Source organism: Chlorocebus sabaeus, chromosome 7 (assembly GCF_047675955.1).
Source record: "Chlorocebus sabaeus isolate Y175 chromosome 7, mChlSab1.0.hap1, whole genome shotgun sequence".
In the NCBI taxonomy this organism is placed as follows: domain Eukaryota; kingdom Metazoa; phylum Chordata; class Mammalia; order Primates; family Cercopithecidae; genus Chlorocebus; species Chlorocebus sabaeus.
In genome coordinates, this window is record NC_132910.1 from 63898316 (window position 1) to 63914280 (window position 15965).

The 15965-nt window shown below is 39.8% G+C and overlaps 1 protein-coding gene across 1 annotated transcript; it reads left to right on the forward strand.

The window, feature by feature from the left end:
- The first annotated feature begins 1452 nt into the window (after positions 1–1452).
- Positions 1453–13333, forward strand: LOC103236134 (TOX high mobility group box family member 4-like). The gene is given in 6 exon segments (XM_073017851.1): positions 1453–1472; positions 2201–2312; positions 5200–5377; positions 8655–8703; positions 11387–11674; positions 11676–13333. Coding segments are annotated over 6 exon segments (2214 nt in total). The 3' UTR covers positions 13243–13333.
- The last annotated feature ends 2632 nt before the right edge of the window (positions 13334–15965 follow it).

Genomic DNA, 15965 nt, shown 5'->3' on the forward strand with positions numbered 1-15965 from the left:
TACTTTTCTATATATTTTTAAATCTCCAAAAAAAAAATTCTTAAATGTAATGTCATAGAAAGGAAGAAATACCAAGAAAAGTTTGAAGAATCAATAGATAAAGAAGATGAAAACCAAGATTGGTATCAAACAAACTAATCAGGAAAGAATATAAGGAGGAGCATTCAGCAGTGTGAAATCCAGCAGAAAAAAATCAAGAAAAAAAAACAATATTGGGGGTGAAAGACAGAACAGTGAAAAAAGATTGCTGACAGCAAAAAGAGGCTGTTAATTGACAGAGTGACCTTTGAGATGTTGTAGAAGGGGGTCAACAAACTATGATCCATGAGGTCAAAGCTGCTGACATCTGTTTTTGTAAATAAAATTTTATTGGAACATAGTCACTTATTCAATTATGTTCTATCTACAGCTGCTTTTGTGTTACAATAGCAGAACTGAGTAACATTGTGACATAGACAGGATTTTGCAAAGTTAAAAATATTTACTATATGGACCTTTACAGAAAAAGTTTGTGAATCCCTGTTTGTGGAAGACGAAATTGGGAATAAAGTTCAGGATATTTACATTTAGAAAGAAATATGGTTATTTCTACTGACACAGAAGAAAAGGAAGAGCAACAATGGGTGAAAAAACTGGAAATTGGAGGTGATAAAGAAGTAAATTGATGGAAAGCACCTCAGAGCCCACTTTTCTTTGTTAAGTCAAAAAGCTAGAATATCTGCTAAGTGAGATGGCATTGGCATAACTAGGAATTTTAGAGAAAGATTTTGTAGCAATGCATATCTCTGAGTTATAAAAAGCAGAAATAGTACTATTGAGAGGAATTTGCAAGAAATTACATTTTTTAAATATCTTTAAATTTTTATTTATGTCATCACCCATATACCCAACACCCGATTGAAGAAATTAAATGTAATACTGTTTTTGAAGCCTCCATCTCTGATCTCTACTTCCTCCTCTATCCAAGAGAAAATTACTGTCCAGAAATTGTTAGTTATCATTCCCCTTACTATTGTTGCACATTCACTTTTATTTAATGTTGTTATACATTCATATATTGCATAAAAGTAACAATAAATATCCAGTATTCTTTTAAAATGTTCAAAGCTTTGTATAAACATTTTTAAAGGCCAGATTAGTTTTTAAAAAGTCAAATTGATTTTCTAGAAAATGAAAAATACAGTAATTGACTATATAACTTACTAGAAAGGTTAAACAGCAGATTAGACATAGTTCAAGAAAGAACTATTAAAATGGAAAGAGAGATGAAGGAATTAGCTAAAATGCAGCAGAAAGATAAAAGGACAGAAAATACAAATGAGTGATTAAGAGATGAAGAGAAAAGAAGGTCCAACGTCATCTAGTGGGGGTTTTAGAGGGAGAAAGAGTACAAAGAAGATGGAATCCTCTGAGTCAAGCAAAGAATATGAATCAAGGAGGGAATGATCAACTATGTCAGATGCCGCTGACAGGTAAGTCAGATGAAAACTGTGAACTAAATTTTTGAATTTAGCAATGTGGAGTTCACTGGTGACCTTAATATTAGCAGATACAGTTGAGTGCTGCAGCTGAAAGCCTGAATAGAAAAGAGTATTAGTTTTCTATTGCTGCATATCTCAAACTTAGCAGCTTCAACCAACATACATTTTATTATCTCACAGTTTCTGTGCATCAGGAGTCCAGGCGCAGCTTAGCTGATCCTCAGCTCAGAGTCTCACAGGCTGCAATCAAGGTGTTGGTTAAACTATGTTCTCATCTGGAGGCTTGACAAGAGAAGACTAAACTTTCAAGTTCATCAGGTTGTTGGAGAGTTCATCTAAATAGAAAAAATATATAGAGAGAGAGTATATTGAAATACTGATAGTGTTTTTCCCTAGTAAACTTATTACAGTGGATTTCATTTTCTTCTTTATCATTTGTTTCCAAAATTTTCTGCAGTAAGCTTGTATTATTTATCTCAAAAAATAATACTTAACAAGAAATTCAAATGATTCTCTTTTCCAATAGAAGTCCACATTATTAGATGAGCATGTACAGCTTTCTTCCTTAGACCATCAATACTCCTAGTCTTGCAATTTACACTCTAGAAACACTGAACTACTTATGGTTTCAGTTTATAGTTCATCCTGCCACCTCCCACACCACAATACGATGCTTTGTCACTTATTAACTGTTTTCATGCTGTTTTTATACCTACCAGAACAATCACACCCCACGTCTTCTCATCCTTGAAGACTCACCTCATCCAACACCTCCTTCAAGAAATCTTCTCTGACATCCTTTATTCCCTTTCCCTCCCCACCACAACCCAGGTAAGGTACCCCTCTTCTGATGTCTTAAAATAACTGCAACTCTCATTTCACAATGATTATAGAAGCTAATACACAATTATACCACATTATCTACTGTAGTTCAATTATAATTATCTTGTGTATTATTTATCTATTGCTGCATGACAAATTAACCCCAAAACATAGAGGATTAAAACAACATGTATTAATTCTTACAGTTTCTATAGATCAGAAAGGGTGGGGAGGAGTGGCTTCACTGGGTAGTTCTGACTCGGTCTCTCTTAAGCTGGCAATCAGAATGTCAGCTGCAGCTCCAGTCCTCTGAAGGCTTCCCCAGGACTGGGAAATCTGCTCCCAAGCTCTCTCATATAGCTTTTGGCAAGGAGACCTCTTCCTTGCTGGCTGTGGGTCAGAGGCTCACCATGTGGGCCTGTCCATAGAACAACATGGCAGCGGGAAAAATTGAAGGGAGAGAGAGGCGGAAGCCGCAGTGTCTTTTATAACCTAATCTTGCCTCCGAAGTAACATATCATCACATTTGTACTCTTTTGGTCACTGGTCACACAGACCAACCCTTGTACAGTGTGGGAGGGGACCAAAAGGGCATGGATACCAGCAGGTGGGGATCACCGAGGGCACCTTGGAGGTGGCTCTATCTCACCAGCCTGAATGAACTAGGCCTTGTGCCTCTTGGTACTCCCTAGCCCTGGCTTATTATAGTTTTGCATAATAATATGAAATACCAATAAGAATTATTTGCATCTTAGATGATCAGTAAGTGCTGATTCGCTTACTAACTCCTGCTACATAGGATGAGAGGCAATAAGAAAAGAATGTCTGAGCTCTCCAGACTTCAGAAAACCATTCTACAACAATGCAGGGTGTGGGCAGATGAGTGGATGGATGGAAGGATGAAAAGTTGGAAAGAAAAAGAAATAGCATTTTCTCAGTCCTTCCTCTAACTTATCAAGAAACTTATTTTGCTTCCTTGTGTTTAAACTTTTCTGATTTTTCTCCCTCCATTCTTTACTATTTGTCTCATAGCAAACAAGATATTGAAAAATTTTCAAGTAATTCTTAGGAAAACTTCAGTATTTTTCTAAGTTGAACAAAGAAATTGACTTTTATTTTAATCTTTTGCTTGTGGAGTGAGTTGAGTTTCGAAATAACAACATTTAAAAAGCAAAGTTTGAGGAGTTGATTTCAACTTAAGGAGAGACAATCTTTGTTTCTTCAGATATCAGAAATGTCAGGCTTTTGTTACTGTCTTTTAGCAGTGCTATTATTTTGAAGATGATATTTGTTCTGTGTAGTTTGAATATACAGATATCCTCTGCCTGAACAGTTCAGTAGAAACTAGGTGTAAAGTACAAGAAGCAAGCAAGAGAGAGTGAGAGAAAAAAAAATAAATCTCTTTATTATGGTGCATAAACCTTCAGTGTGAGGGAGCTTTGCAGCTGCACAAGGAGAAAAATGCATTCAAAAATATAATGCAAGTGTGAATAATCCTTTCTCGAATGCTGCTTGCAAACTGCTCCAGCTTTGTCAGGTGAACTTGAACCGGGCCATCAGATTTGCCCCCATTCCCATTGCACACTCTGTCTATCACCCCAGGGCATTCACCATCTTGACTGTTGTTTAAAGAGAACAAGCAATCCATCATTGAGCCAGGGAGTCACTTTCTCATAGAAAAGTAAAATCAGCATGTGACAGTACTCAGCCCTAGTGTTTTGCAGATTAAAATGATACATGGCGACTCACGTGTTACTAGGAGGATTAAGTCGGTTATCTTGTTCCATTGCCCAGACAAAAGAATTCCCCTCAAGCAGTAAGTGGGAGCTTTACAGAAGCTAAAATCATTGGGCTCAACTATACAGTGGTAAGACAGAGAATTTAACAAGAGAACAGAAAAAGAAAAAATGTTATTTTACATCTAAGCACATTTTTTTCCCCTGCAGGAGATAGTACAAAGAAGAATCCATCCCAAAAGGGGAGCTGTAAAATCTTTGTACAAGTCTCTGCTGTTTGAGATGCCAATTTTATTACTAGAGATGGACACACAATTTATTGTCTGACTGCCTCTACAATTGATTTAAATATGGTGAAATAAATGAGCAGCCATTGGCCCTAGGGCTATTAGCTTCAGAAGAGTAGGTTACAAATCCTGCAGCTACAGTATCAAGTTATTAACACTGTTATTCCATTGTGTGATCTACATAGTAATAAAGTTTTAAATGAATCTCATATAGAAATGAGCTCACAACGAAAGGCTAGGATACAGCCTTTAATTTACGACGCTGAGGCACATATTTATCATATTACAGAAAATATTTTTTATATAATTGAATCTGTAACTGTGTTATATTCATTTTCAAAAGTAATGTTCAAAAAGAAAAAGATAAGTATAAATATCAAAGTATTTAATTTTAGATTAAATAAATGCATAAAGTTTTGCCATTCAGACCTTACACTGGAAATGGCACAGGTTAAAGAGAAAGAATTGTTTTTGAGTTGGTTTTTTTGTTGTTGTTTGTTTGTTTGTTTTTTAGGTTCCCATGCATTTCAGGCAACATTGTTGTTAGAAAATTCTTCACTATTTATTTTTCACTTATACTTTGCCACACCAAGTTCTTTCTTAAATACAAATCATTTTTCTAGCCAAAAGGATTTCAAATCAAAGAATGCCCTATATCTTTACTTTTAACTAAATTTTCAAACATTACATATCTTAATCAGCTGTACATTCTCCAAGTATGCTGTAAAAATAAGAGACAGCACTGGAGTATCTGTTTTCTCTGCTAAGGACAGACACCAGATTTAACCTTCTTTTTCTACACAAATCACAAAAAGGAGAGAGACTGCTGAAACACTTTTGTTGAACATTTGACATGGTCTCTCCCAATAACAGAAGGACCCACAGCGACTGGCTTTGAAGCGCTATGTTCCCAACATGATTTCAATAGGGAACATTCTCTCTGGACCGAGCACCTGGATCATGGGCAATGTTCCCTCGCGCAGGACAGCAGTCACTAAGCCACCTGCATCAGAGAGGACAGGAGATGAGGGACAGGAGCCTCTGGCCAGCTGTATCCTTCTCCAGCCTCTGGGGCACGCTCATGCAGAGGAGCCAGACCAGGCCAGGCCAGGCCAGCACACAAGCATTCTCTGAGTGGCTGGCCTCTTTGCCCCACTATACACAAGTTGGCAGGATCCTTCCATGGGTAAAGATAAAGATTAAGAGCAATGGACCCCAGAAGTCTTTGAAATATGCCATGTGCCAAGACTCAAAACTATAAATTGTTCTGCCAGAGGCACCTGAAAATGTCTAAGTCCTAGGACGTTGAGCCAAGTATTAAGGAAGATGATCTGAGATGGAGCTGGATATTAGAGAGGGCTCCACCATTCAGCATGATCTTGATAACCTGCCACAGAATCGACCTGACGTCATCCCCTCCTGCCTTGTTTCCTCCCTCCATCCCTGTGGCACAGTCTGCACTGTCTAAGCTGACCTGGAACACACACTCAACAAAAAGCTATCCCTAAGCATCTTTAGACAACCTATAACAGGGAATTAAACTTGGCATCTCTAGAACTCTGCATTGCCAAGTATCAGCTTTTATTACACTCAACTCTTGATTATGAGAGGGGAGCGGGGAAATGCAAAGAATCACAAGTAAGACTATTGTTTAAGATGCATCCTACTTAGGCCAATAACAAATTTTTGTTGCTAGCTAGTGGCTATGTAGTAGCTGATGATTGGGAAACAGACAGCTCCAAATTGTTCCAGATGCCGAGAGAAGGCCAAACTTTGTCATCAATAACTTAAAAATTAGATTGAGGTACAGCTCCAGATGCATTAAGCGCATTGGTCCTTTGGCATTTGTCAACTGCTTTACCTCCTTGTGCTAAAAATGCCATGCGCAGAACATCCACCAACAACAGTGCAGCTCAAATGCTAAAAAGATGACTAAAAAATATACTTTAGGAAAGTTAATGTTTTATAACAATCATTCCAGTTATCAATAAAATATTGTTTTCAGGAAGCATTTTATAAGTTGGCACAACTGACCCATGGAATGGCCAGGAGGGAGTAGAAACCTTTCTAAGTGATTTATTGATTTACTATAATGTTTTCCATTGGAAAGATTAATGATATATTCCACTTTGCTGAAAATTACTTCTCTTTTGCTCCTGCAAAATAATCCTAGAGTTATTTTCTCTTTCAGACCCTGACAAAATTATATTTCTTACAAAAAGACTGAGAGAGCTACAGGCATCTAACTCTAAACTCAAAGTGTGATCTTTAAAGAAATACACTCCCTTTTTTTTTTTTTTGAGAAAACTGTTTAAAAATCCAGACTGTGAAAGGCTGCTTCTCAGTGAGAAAGGTCACTCTGAGTGCAGTGTCCACAACATTAACGAGAAATGACCCTTGTCATCACTCTCAGCATGGGAGACAGAAGAAACAAATGAAAAGACACACCCAAAAGATGGTTTCTAGAACAGGCCACTTGGATAATAGATGAGACACTGTGCTCGTGGATCACAGGGGCCTCCAGAGGCTTTGTTCCCACTGTGTATTATGGTGTGCTGGGTGGCTTCGCGATGACAAAACTACGGGAACTTCAGAGTCTCAACCGGCCCGCCATCCCAAAGTGATGAAAATGTTGTCTAACTTCAAACGTTAAGAATACTTCCTTAGTAACATGTTTCCAGTTTTAACGTTTTATTTTCTTGATCACACATTCTTTCCCATGCAATCTTTTAGGGGAATAAATCAAGTGAAATATTTTTGTCCTATAATGGCCACACAGTATTCCTCCCTGTTATGTAGCTGTTGGTGAGGACTTTGCTAAGCAGAATGAGCTTTGTTCTTGCCACAGCAAAGAGAGAGTTAAATTCTAGACCCAGCTGATCCCCTGCCAGCACGGATATAGAGGATAAGAGTGGGTGCTCACTTTTCTCCCCATATTACCCAAATGCCTCTTTTGTGCCCCATCCCTATCTTCTATACTCTCATCTTTCTTGCTTTCTAAGGAGAAAAAACTGAAATTTAGAAACAAAGATTTCTGACACTCTGAAGTAATTCACAGGGCTTCACTCACTTTCAGGTCTTTCCTTTTCAGGGCAATCGTCTTTAAACTCAGCTGGTGATTAGGTCCTCTCTAGTTCCACTGTAGTCACTCTCACCAGGCCTCCTTGAAGGGAAGTGTCTGGTGAAATTAGACAGGAATAGTCCCAGCTCTGCTGCTCACTAGCAGAGTGGCACTGAGCAAGTTGCCTGGCCTCTTTAGAGCCTTGGAGTGTCCATATGTAAAACGGGTATAAAAATCCCTACCTGGGTTTTGCTGTGAGGAATAGAGGTAATGCCTATGAGGGACTTAGCACAGTGGCTGGCACTCTTTGGTGTTCAACTATAGGGTTTTTGTCTCTACTAAAAATGCAAAAATTAGCTGGGTATGGTGGCACATGCCTGTAATCCCAGCTACTTGGGGGGCTGAGGCAGGAGAATTGCTTGAACCCGGGAGACGGAGGTTACAGTGAGCCAAGATCACACCACTGCACTCCAGCCTGGACAACAGAGCGAGACTCCACCTCAAACAAAACAAAATAAATATAGGGTTTTATTGTCATTATTACTCCAACTGTTTTTCCAGTGTAGTCCGATAAATTCATTTACCCAGTCCCACTCTCACCAACTGTGGTAACCAAGATTAGTTAACTGCATGTGAACCCAGAATCTCCCCCAGACAGAGGGAACAACCTTGGACCTAGGGAGAAGCCATTTCTGATCAGGGTAGGGAGTGAGAAGTGCAAATAGTAATAGCAACAATAACAATTATAATAAATTATGTTTGTGTGGTTATTTACTGGTGCTTGTACATCATTATTATATCATCCTGAAATATTCTCTAAATTGCTGTTTTTGTAAGTCGAAATAGTCTAATATTGGTAAATTCATCTGGCTTGACCTAAATAATACTCAAACGTAATTCTCTCATTCCATATCTCTCCAATCTCATCTCCAGGTAGTTCCATATCCTCCCAGCCATATGTGACTGCAATTCCCCAGATAGGATGTGACTTCCCACAAATGTCTTCCAAAGCCTTTCCCTGTACCTGGTATATTCACTCCTACATTCCCCAGAACATTCTATCCTCCCTCCCCTGGGAAACTATTACTTGTCCTTCAAGTGTCATCTCTCCAGGAAGACCTTCTCTGACTCTTCCACTACTCCCCTCTAGTAACACTAACACACACACACACACACACACAGGCTCCATTACACCATCGCAGACCTTTACAGTAGGACCTCAATTGCACAGTAATTACTTGTTTATGTCTCTGCCTCCCCCCATTAGATTATGAGCACGTGAAAGCAGAGATTGTGAGTTCATTTTGGCAGCCCCAGTGCCTAGCCTGGCACTTGGTTGTTAATAAGGCCTTGCTGAATGAAAGAATTAAATCATTAAAAATCGCAAGATTAATTAAGAGTGTGGTTTTATGATTGACCCATTGTGGCATAACTCTTAGTGTAATACAGTATTTAACATTGTGCCTTGAATATAGCACGTGTTCCATAAATGTTTGTGAACTGAATGAATGAATGATGGCAGGTGAAAAATCTCTTAATTAGATCCAGAGGGTCCTCTTTATTTGTACAATCCAAATAAGAAAGGCGTTCTCAGACACTAAAAGAAGCTATGCTGACATCTTTGTCTTACAAAAGACTCATCTGAATGATAATGAGTGTGGAAAATGGATTAGCTCCTGGGCAGACAGGGGTTTTTTTGTTGTTGTTTGTTTATTTGCTTTTGTTTTTTGTCTCAGTGAAAAAGTAAAAATGCTTGGGTGCTCTATCACTTAGGGAGATTCAGCCCGTCTTCTTTTCTATGATTTTTATTTTAGTGCTGATTTAATTAAGAAAATTAAACCATTTGTGGTACATGAATAAAACTGGTGAAAAATAATGGTTACCAGTATTTTATTATTGTTGATTTTTATCACTATTATATATCTGTAAACCAGATAATGCTGGAGAAATTAATTGCCATCTGTTCTTAGACTGAAGGAATAGGGCATCATTATCTCCAGGAGTACTCTACTACCATGTGACCCAAATGTACTGATAATCCAATTTTTTAAGATCAGTAAATGTTTTTAACCTATATTATATGTATTATTACATGATATGCTTCAGATAAAGCATGAATTACTTTTAAAACAAGTGATAAAGAGGGCCTAATTTAGTGATTCTGGCTCAGAAACCAGGTGTTTTAAGTGCATTGAGAAGGGTGTTCTTCAAGTTTCATGAATTAAAGAGTGTGGTTCCTCCTTTATCCAGAGCAGCTAACGATTATTGAGACTCCAAGATTAAAGGCACATCATGAAACTAAAACAGGCATTTAAACTTCCTGTGCCAAAATGCTGCCTTTGTTTCCCGTTTCTTTCCTGATTAATCTCAGGACCATTCTTCATTACTACTACCCAAAGGTTAAAAGATGATTAACAGTATCAACTTCAAAAGTTTTGTGAGAGTTAGAAAGAGCACATGTAACATTGCTAGGATGGTACCTGGCACAGAGTAAATGTTTCATCAATGGTTGTTGTTGCTATTGTTTTTTATCATTATTTATCCACCATACTATCATCCTTTAAACCAAAGCAGAGTTAGAGTTAGCAATATTAGTTGTGTTTTCCACTTGAGCTAAGATTAGTTCTTAGATGAATGCCAGTTGCTTTAATTCTCACTTACTGATAGAATCTGCTTTCTGTATCATTAACCTCTACACTTAAGTATTCAAGTTTTGTTTCATAGTGTTGCCTCCATGCTTTCTGTGATTGGTCTCTGCTCTAAGTCCACTCAACATCACTAATCTTTCATCCTGATTATGAAAATGTGGTTTTCCAAAAGTATTTGTTCTGATAACACATGGTCACAAAATTATTTACATTAAGGGTTGCAGCCTCACACAGCTCCAGAGAGTCCCATTCACTTGAAATCAACATGCATTAGTCATCTATTGCTGCTTAACAAATTACCAGACATTTAGCAGCTTAAAACAATACCTGTTCATTATCTCACAGTTCTATAGGTCAGAAATCCCGGATGGTATGACTGGGACCTCAGCTCAGGGTATCACAGGGCTAAAACCAATCTGTCAGCTGGTTGTGTTCTCTTCTGGAGCTTGGGATCATCTTCCAATCTCATTCCTGTTGTTGGTAAAATTCAGTTCCTTGTGGTTGTAGAACAGAGGTGGCTGTTTCCTTGTTGGCTATTAGCTGGGTTTGCTCTCAGCTACTTGTAGCCACTCTGTGGTCCTTGTACGGAACCTGTCCAGCATCAAGGCCAACAACAGCACACTAAATCCTTCTCATGCTTCAGATTTCTCTGACTTCTCTGGCTTCCAGTCATAGAAAACTTTCTGCTTTAAAAGGGGTCAACTAATTGAGTCAGGCCCACCTAGACAATCCCCACATTTTAAAGTTAACTGACTTTCGACCAGGTGTGTTGGCTCACACATGCAATCCTAGCACTTTGGGAGACTGAGACAGGCAGATCACTTGAGGTCAGGAGTTCAAGCCCAGCCTTGGCAACATGGTGAAACCTTGGCTCTACTAGAAATACAAAAATTAGCCAGGAGTGGTGGCTCGCACCTGTAATCCCAGCTACTCGAGAGGCTGAGGCATGAGAATCACTTGAACCCAGTACGCAGAGGTTGCAGTGAGCTGAGATCATACTACTACACTTCAGCCTGGGCAACAAAGAGACACTCTGTCTTAATTAATTAATACTTATTAACTAATAATAATGTGTTTGAACAACCACTGTTTGAACAACCAAGAGATAAGAATCTGGGAGGAGGGCATCTTTAGAGTGTTGCCTACCACATAATGTGAGTTCGATGTGCTCCTGATTCTGAGATGCTGGATTTCAAACACGTTTTAAGGTTTTTAGATGCAAGGAACACAGTCTTGTTTAAGGAAAGTTAAATAGGACACACATGATACAAGAAGTGGTCTCACAGTTCCGAGTCCAGTGGGGACGGTGGGAGCGATGACGGTCTGAGACGGTAGGAGCGGTTGTGTGAAGATGGGAGTTTCCCAGAGGAAATGACATTTATCTGATGATCACAGGGCCTTCACACCCCTTCCTGTCAGGGGCTGAGATATTCCATACACCAAGCTTGGGTGATGAGGAATTTGAAATCCCACCTATCTCCTTGGATTCTGATCCCTCGTTGTCTGTTTCCGATGTGGTTGACCACTTTGATGACTTGGCAGACCCTTCCTCTTCACAGAATGGCAGTTTTTCAGCCCAGTATTGGGTCCAGACATTGAACATACCTGTGGGTATGACCCATGGCTTGATGGAGCAGGGCGGGGATCCTCGGTGAAGGCTTTATCATGGACTTGGACTACTCTATAAGAACTCAGTATAGTGCCAACTCACCTGTTACAATTGATGTACCAATGACAGACATGACATCTGACTTGATAGGGCATAGCCAGTTGACCACCATTGATCAGTCAGAACTGAGTTTCCAACTGGGTTTGAGCTCAGGGGGTGGCACCATCCTGCCACCTGCCCAGTCACCTGAAGATCGTCTTTCAACCACCCCTTCACCTACTAGTTCACTTCACAAGGATGGTGTTGAGGATTTCCGGAGGCAACTTCACAGCCAGAAGACAGTGGTGGTGGAAGCAGGGAAAAAGCAGAAGCTCCCAAAGAAGAGAAAAAAGAAAGATCCTAATAAACCTCAGAAACCAGTTTCAGCATATGCTTTATTCTTTCGTGATACACAGGCTGCCATCAAGGGACAGAATCCTAATGCCACTTTTGGTGAGGTTTCAAAAATTGTGGCCTCCATGTGGGATAGTCTTGGAAAGAAGCAAAAACAGGTATATAAGAGGAAAACTGAGGCTGCCAAGAAAGAGTATCTGAAGGCATTGACTGCTTACATAGACAACCAAGAGTGTCAGGCCACTGTGGAAGCAGTGGAATTGGATCCACGACCACCATCACAAATTCCTTCTCCATCTCCTATGGCTACTGTTGACCCAGCATCTCCAGCACCAGCTTCAATAGAGCCCCCTGCCCTGTTCCCAACCACTGTTAACTCCACCCTTTCATCCTATGTGGCAAACCAGGCATCTTCAGGAGTTGGGGGTCAGCCCAATGTCACCAAGTTGATTATTACCAAACAAACGTTGCCCTCTTCCATTACTATGTCTCAAGGAGGGATGGTTACTGTTATCCCAGCCACAGTGGTGACCTCCCAGGGGCTCCAACTAGGCCAAACCAGTACAGCTACTATCCAGCCCAGTCAACAAGCCCAGATTGTCACTTGGTCAGTGTCGCAGGCAGCAGCAGCTGCTGCTGCTTCTATGCAACTGCCTCCACCCCGACTACAGCCCCCTCCATTACAACAGATGCCACAGCGTCCGACTCAGCAGCAAGTTACTATTTCACAGCAGCCTCCTCCACTCCAGGCCATAAAACAGCCTCCACCTCAGAAAGTTTGAATCAATTTACAGCAACAGCTATCTCCTCTGCAGATCAAGAGTGTGTCTCTACCCACTTTGAAAGTGCAGACTACTTTAGTCCCACCAACTGTGGAAAGTAGTCCTGAGCAGCCTATGAACAATAGCCCTGAGGCCCATACGGTGGAGGCAACTTCTCCTGAGACTATCTGTGAGATGATCACAGATGTAGTTCCTGAGGTTTAGTCCCCTTCTCAGATAGATGTTGAATTGGTGAGTGGGTCTCCTGTGGCACTCTCACCCCAGCTTTGATGTTTGAGTTCTGGTTGTGAGAACACTTCCATTGTGAGTAAGGACTGGAACAATGAATACTGCAGCAATGAGTGTGTGACGAAGCACTGCAGGAATGTATTCTTGGTCTGGGTAGCCTCTAGAAATTCAAACACAGTGGTGTTTGTGAAATAGTCCTTCCTGTTCTCCAAGCCAGTGAAGAGTTATCTGCTGGGAACATGTCCAAGAGCCTGTTTTTGAAACACAAGCTGGGCTTCTGGTAGTGCCTGATCATAACCCACGATGGTTGTTCATGTTTCCCCCCATTTTCTCCCTTCAGCAGAGGCCAGGTTATGGAGCAGGGCCACTGAACTTGCTGTAATCTGGAGATGCTTTTTACTTTCAACCACAAGTAGAAATAACAGTAATAATAGCAGATGAAAGGGTGAAGGGAGTATGGGCAAGCAAAGCATAGAGATGATAGGGGTGGTGGTGGGGTTGAAGAAACTTGTTAGTATAATTGTCATAGGACTTGCCTAAAATATTATTAAAATGACGGGAGTGTACTCAGCTTTGAGCCTAGGGAAAAAAAAGAAAAAGAAATGGTCTCACATGAAAATCCAAGACCAGAAACAAATGGAACTTCACAGCAGGAGCTAGTGAATCCTTGCCCTGGTGATTTGCCATTAACAAAATTTATGAAGTCTTCTTGATTGTATTCTTTCTATATTTCAAGTTTTAAATTTCTAGAGTTCTGCTTTCATTTAGAATGTAAAACATCATAAGAGAAATGACTCTTACCCTAGCAATTGGAAAAAGACAGGAAATCCACAAACTTTTCGTGAGCCCGCTGAAGAGCTAAGGTTACTGGCCAACCAAATAAATTAAATTCCAAAAAATTACAAGCCCCTTCAATGAGAGAAAGGACATGCAAACTCTTTTGCCATTGGCAGAGCATAGAAAAGAGATGACCACCATATAAGCCAGTTAGAAGAAATCAGCTGAAAGTTTAGTAGATTCTTAAAAGCCAGTGGTGGACTAAAGTATCAGTTTGAAATAACTGAGAGTCCAAGACACAAGATGATTTTGCCCTAATTTACTAGCTCGTTTTCACTGCCCTCCACGGGAGGCTCATGAGAAAATCTAGAAATGAATAGACATGCAGGAGGTCATCAGTGGTACAGGCACAGAGAAAATTTTCAGTTGCCCCTGCGGAAGAGATATGAACTCCACCCAGCTACGTGGATCCTTCTGTCATAGAAAGAAAAAACCTGAAATGACTGGAGGTAAGGCAAGAATTCTGTTGCTTCTAGTTGATGACTAGAAGCAAAGGTCCTCTGGCCCTGGGAAAAAGCAGGGAAAACTCTTGGACTCAGGATCCTGCACTGGTATAAGGAGAAGTGTGCTACTTCTGGGAACAGGCAGGAAACTGTTTTCTATCCATGGCCCAATGACCCACAGATCAGAGTTCAACAGGCACTGGGAGAAAGGGTAGGCAAGAAACACTGATGAGGCTTCATTTCTGAGACCCAGGCATGCAAGTCTGCCTAAAATTGAAACTATGTTAGGAAAATAAAAATTCCCTCTTCCCATGATAAACCTAGTCCACAATAACAAGCAATAGTATGTTACCACTGAAGAAGGATAAAGAACAAGGAAACAGATTCCACTCCCCCCCCCAACCACCACCACCATGGTACAGATATGGAAGGAGCACAGAAAGCTGAGGATAGAGCAGGAACAATGAGAAAAAACAAAACAAAGATGAAAACCTCCACTATCCAAGACCTGCCCCACTCTAAGCACAAAGAAGCATAAGCCCACCACTGAAGAAATTCAGAGCTAGCACTGCAATGAAGACAATGAGAGCAACAATAAAACCCAAACCCAGTGTATGTCTGCCTAGACTAACTCAATGCCCAACATAAGAGCCAAGCAAAAGAAAATACATGTCCATTTCCAAGTGTAAATATTATTTATCTCAGCTTCTATCATTCTTCCACAAAGGATGTTCAGCATTCACTCAAGTAATAGGAGACTTTAAGAGCATGCAAAAACAGCCCATTGTCAAGAGATAAAGCAATTGACAGAACCAGACTCAGAGATGACCCAGATGTTGAGAGTATTATACAGAGATTTTAAAATCACACTGATTAATTTTGAAATTTAATAGAAAATGTGGACAGCATGCATGAACAGACAGGGAGTTCAGTAAAGACAGAAACTATTTTTAAAAGAGTCAAATGGGAATGCTTGAAATAAATGAACATACATACACACATAATACCAACAGTGAAGATTTCACTATATGTGCTTTCCAGTAGGCTGAACACAGCTCAGAAAAGATTTGGTGAATTTGAAAATAGATCAGTACAAGGCAGAAAACTAACAAAGATATTCGGGGCCTGAACTCTACATTTGTCCTAATGAGCCTAACAGACATCTATAGAACTCTCCAACTAAAAACAACAGAATATACATTCTTCTCATATGCACATGGCACATGATCTAAAATTGACCACATAATCGCCATAAAACAACCCTCAGAAAACTAAAACAACAAACCAAAATCATGCCAAACGCACTCTTAGAACATGGTACAATAAAAAATAGAAATTAATTCTAAGAAAATAACTCAAAACTATACAATTTCATGGAAATTAACTGATCTTCTACTGAATGACCTTTGGGTGAACAATGAAATTAAGGCAGAAATAATTAAATTCTTTGAAACTGATTAGAACAAAGATACAACATACCAGAATCTCTGGGACACAGCCAAAGCGTGTTAAGAGGAAGTTAATAGCACTAAACACTCACATCAAAAAGTTAGGAAGATATGAAATTAACAACCTAACGTCATACCTAGAGAAACTAGAGAAACAAGAGCAAACCAACTCCAAAACTAGCAGAAGGCA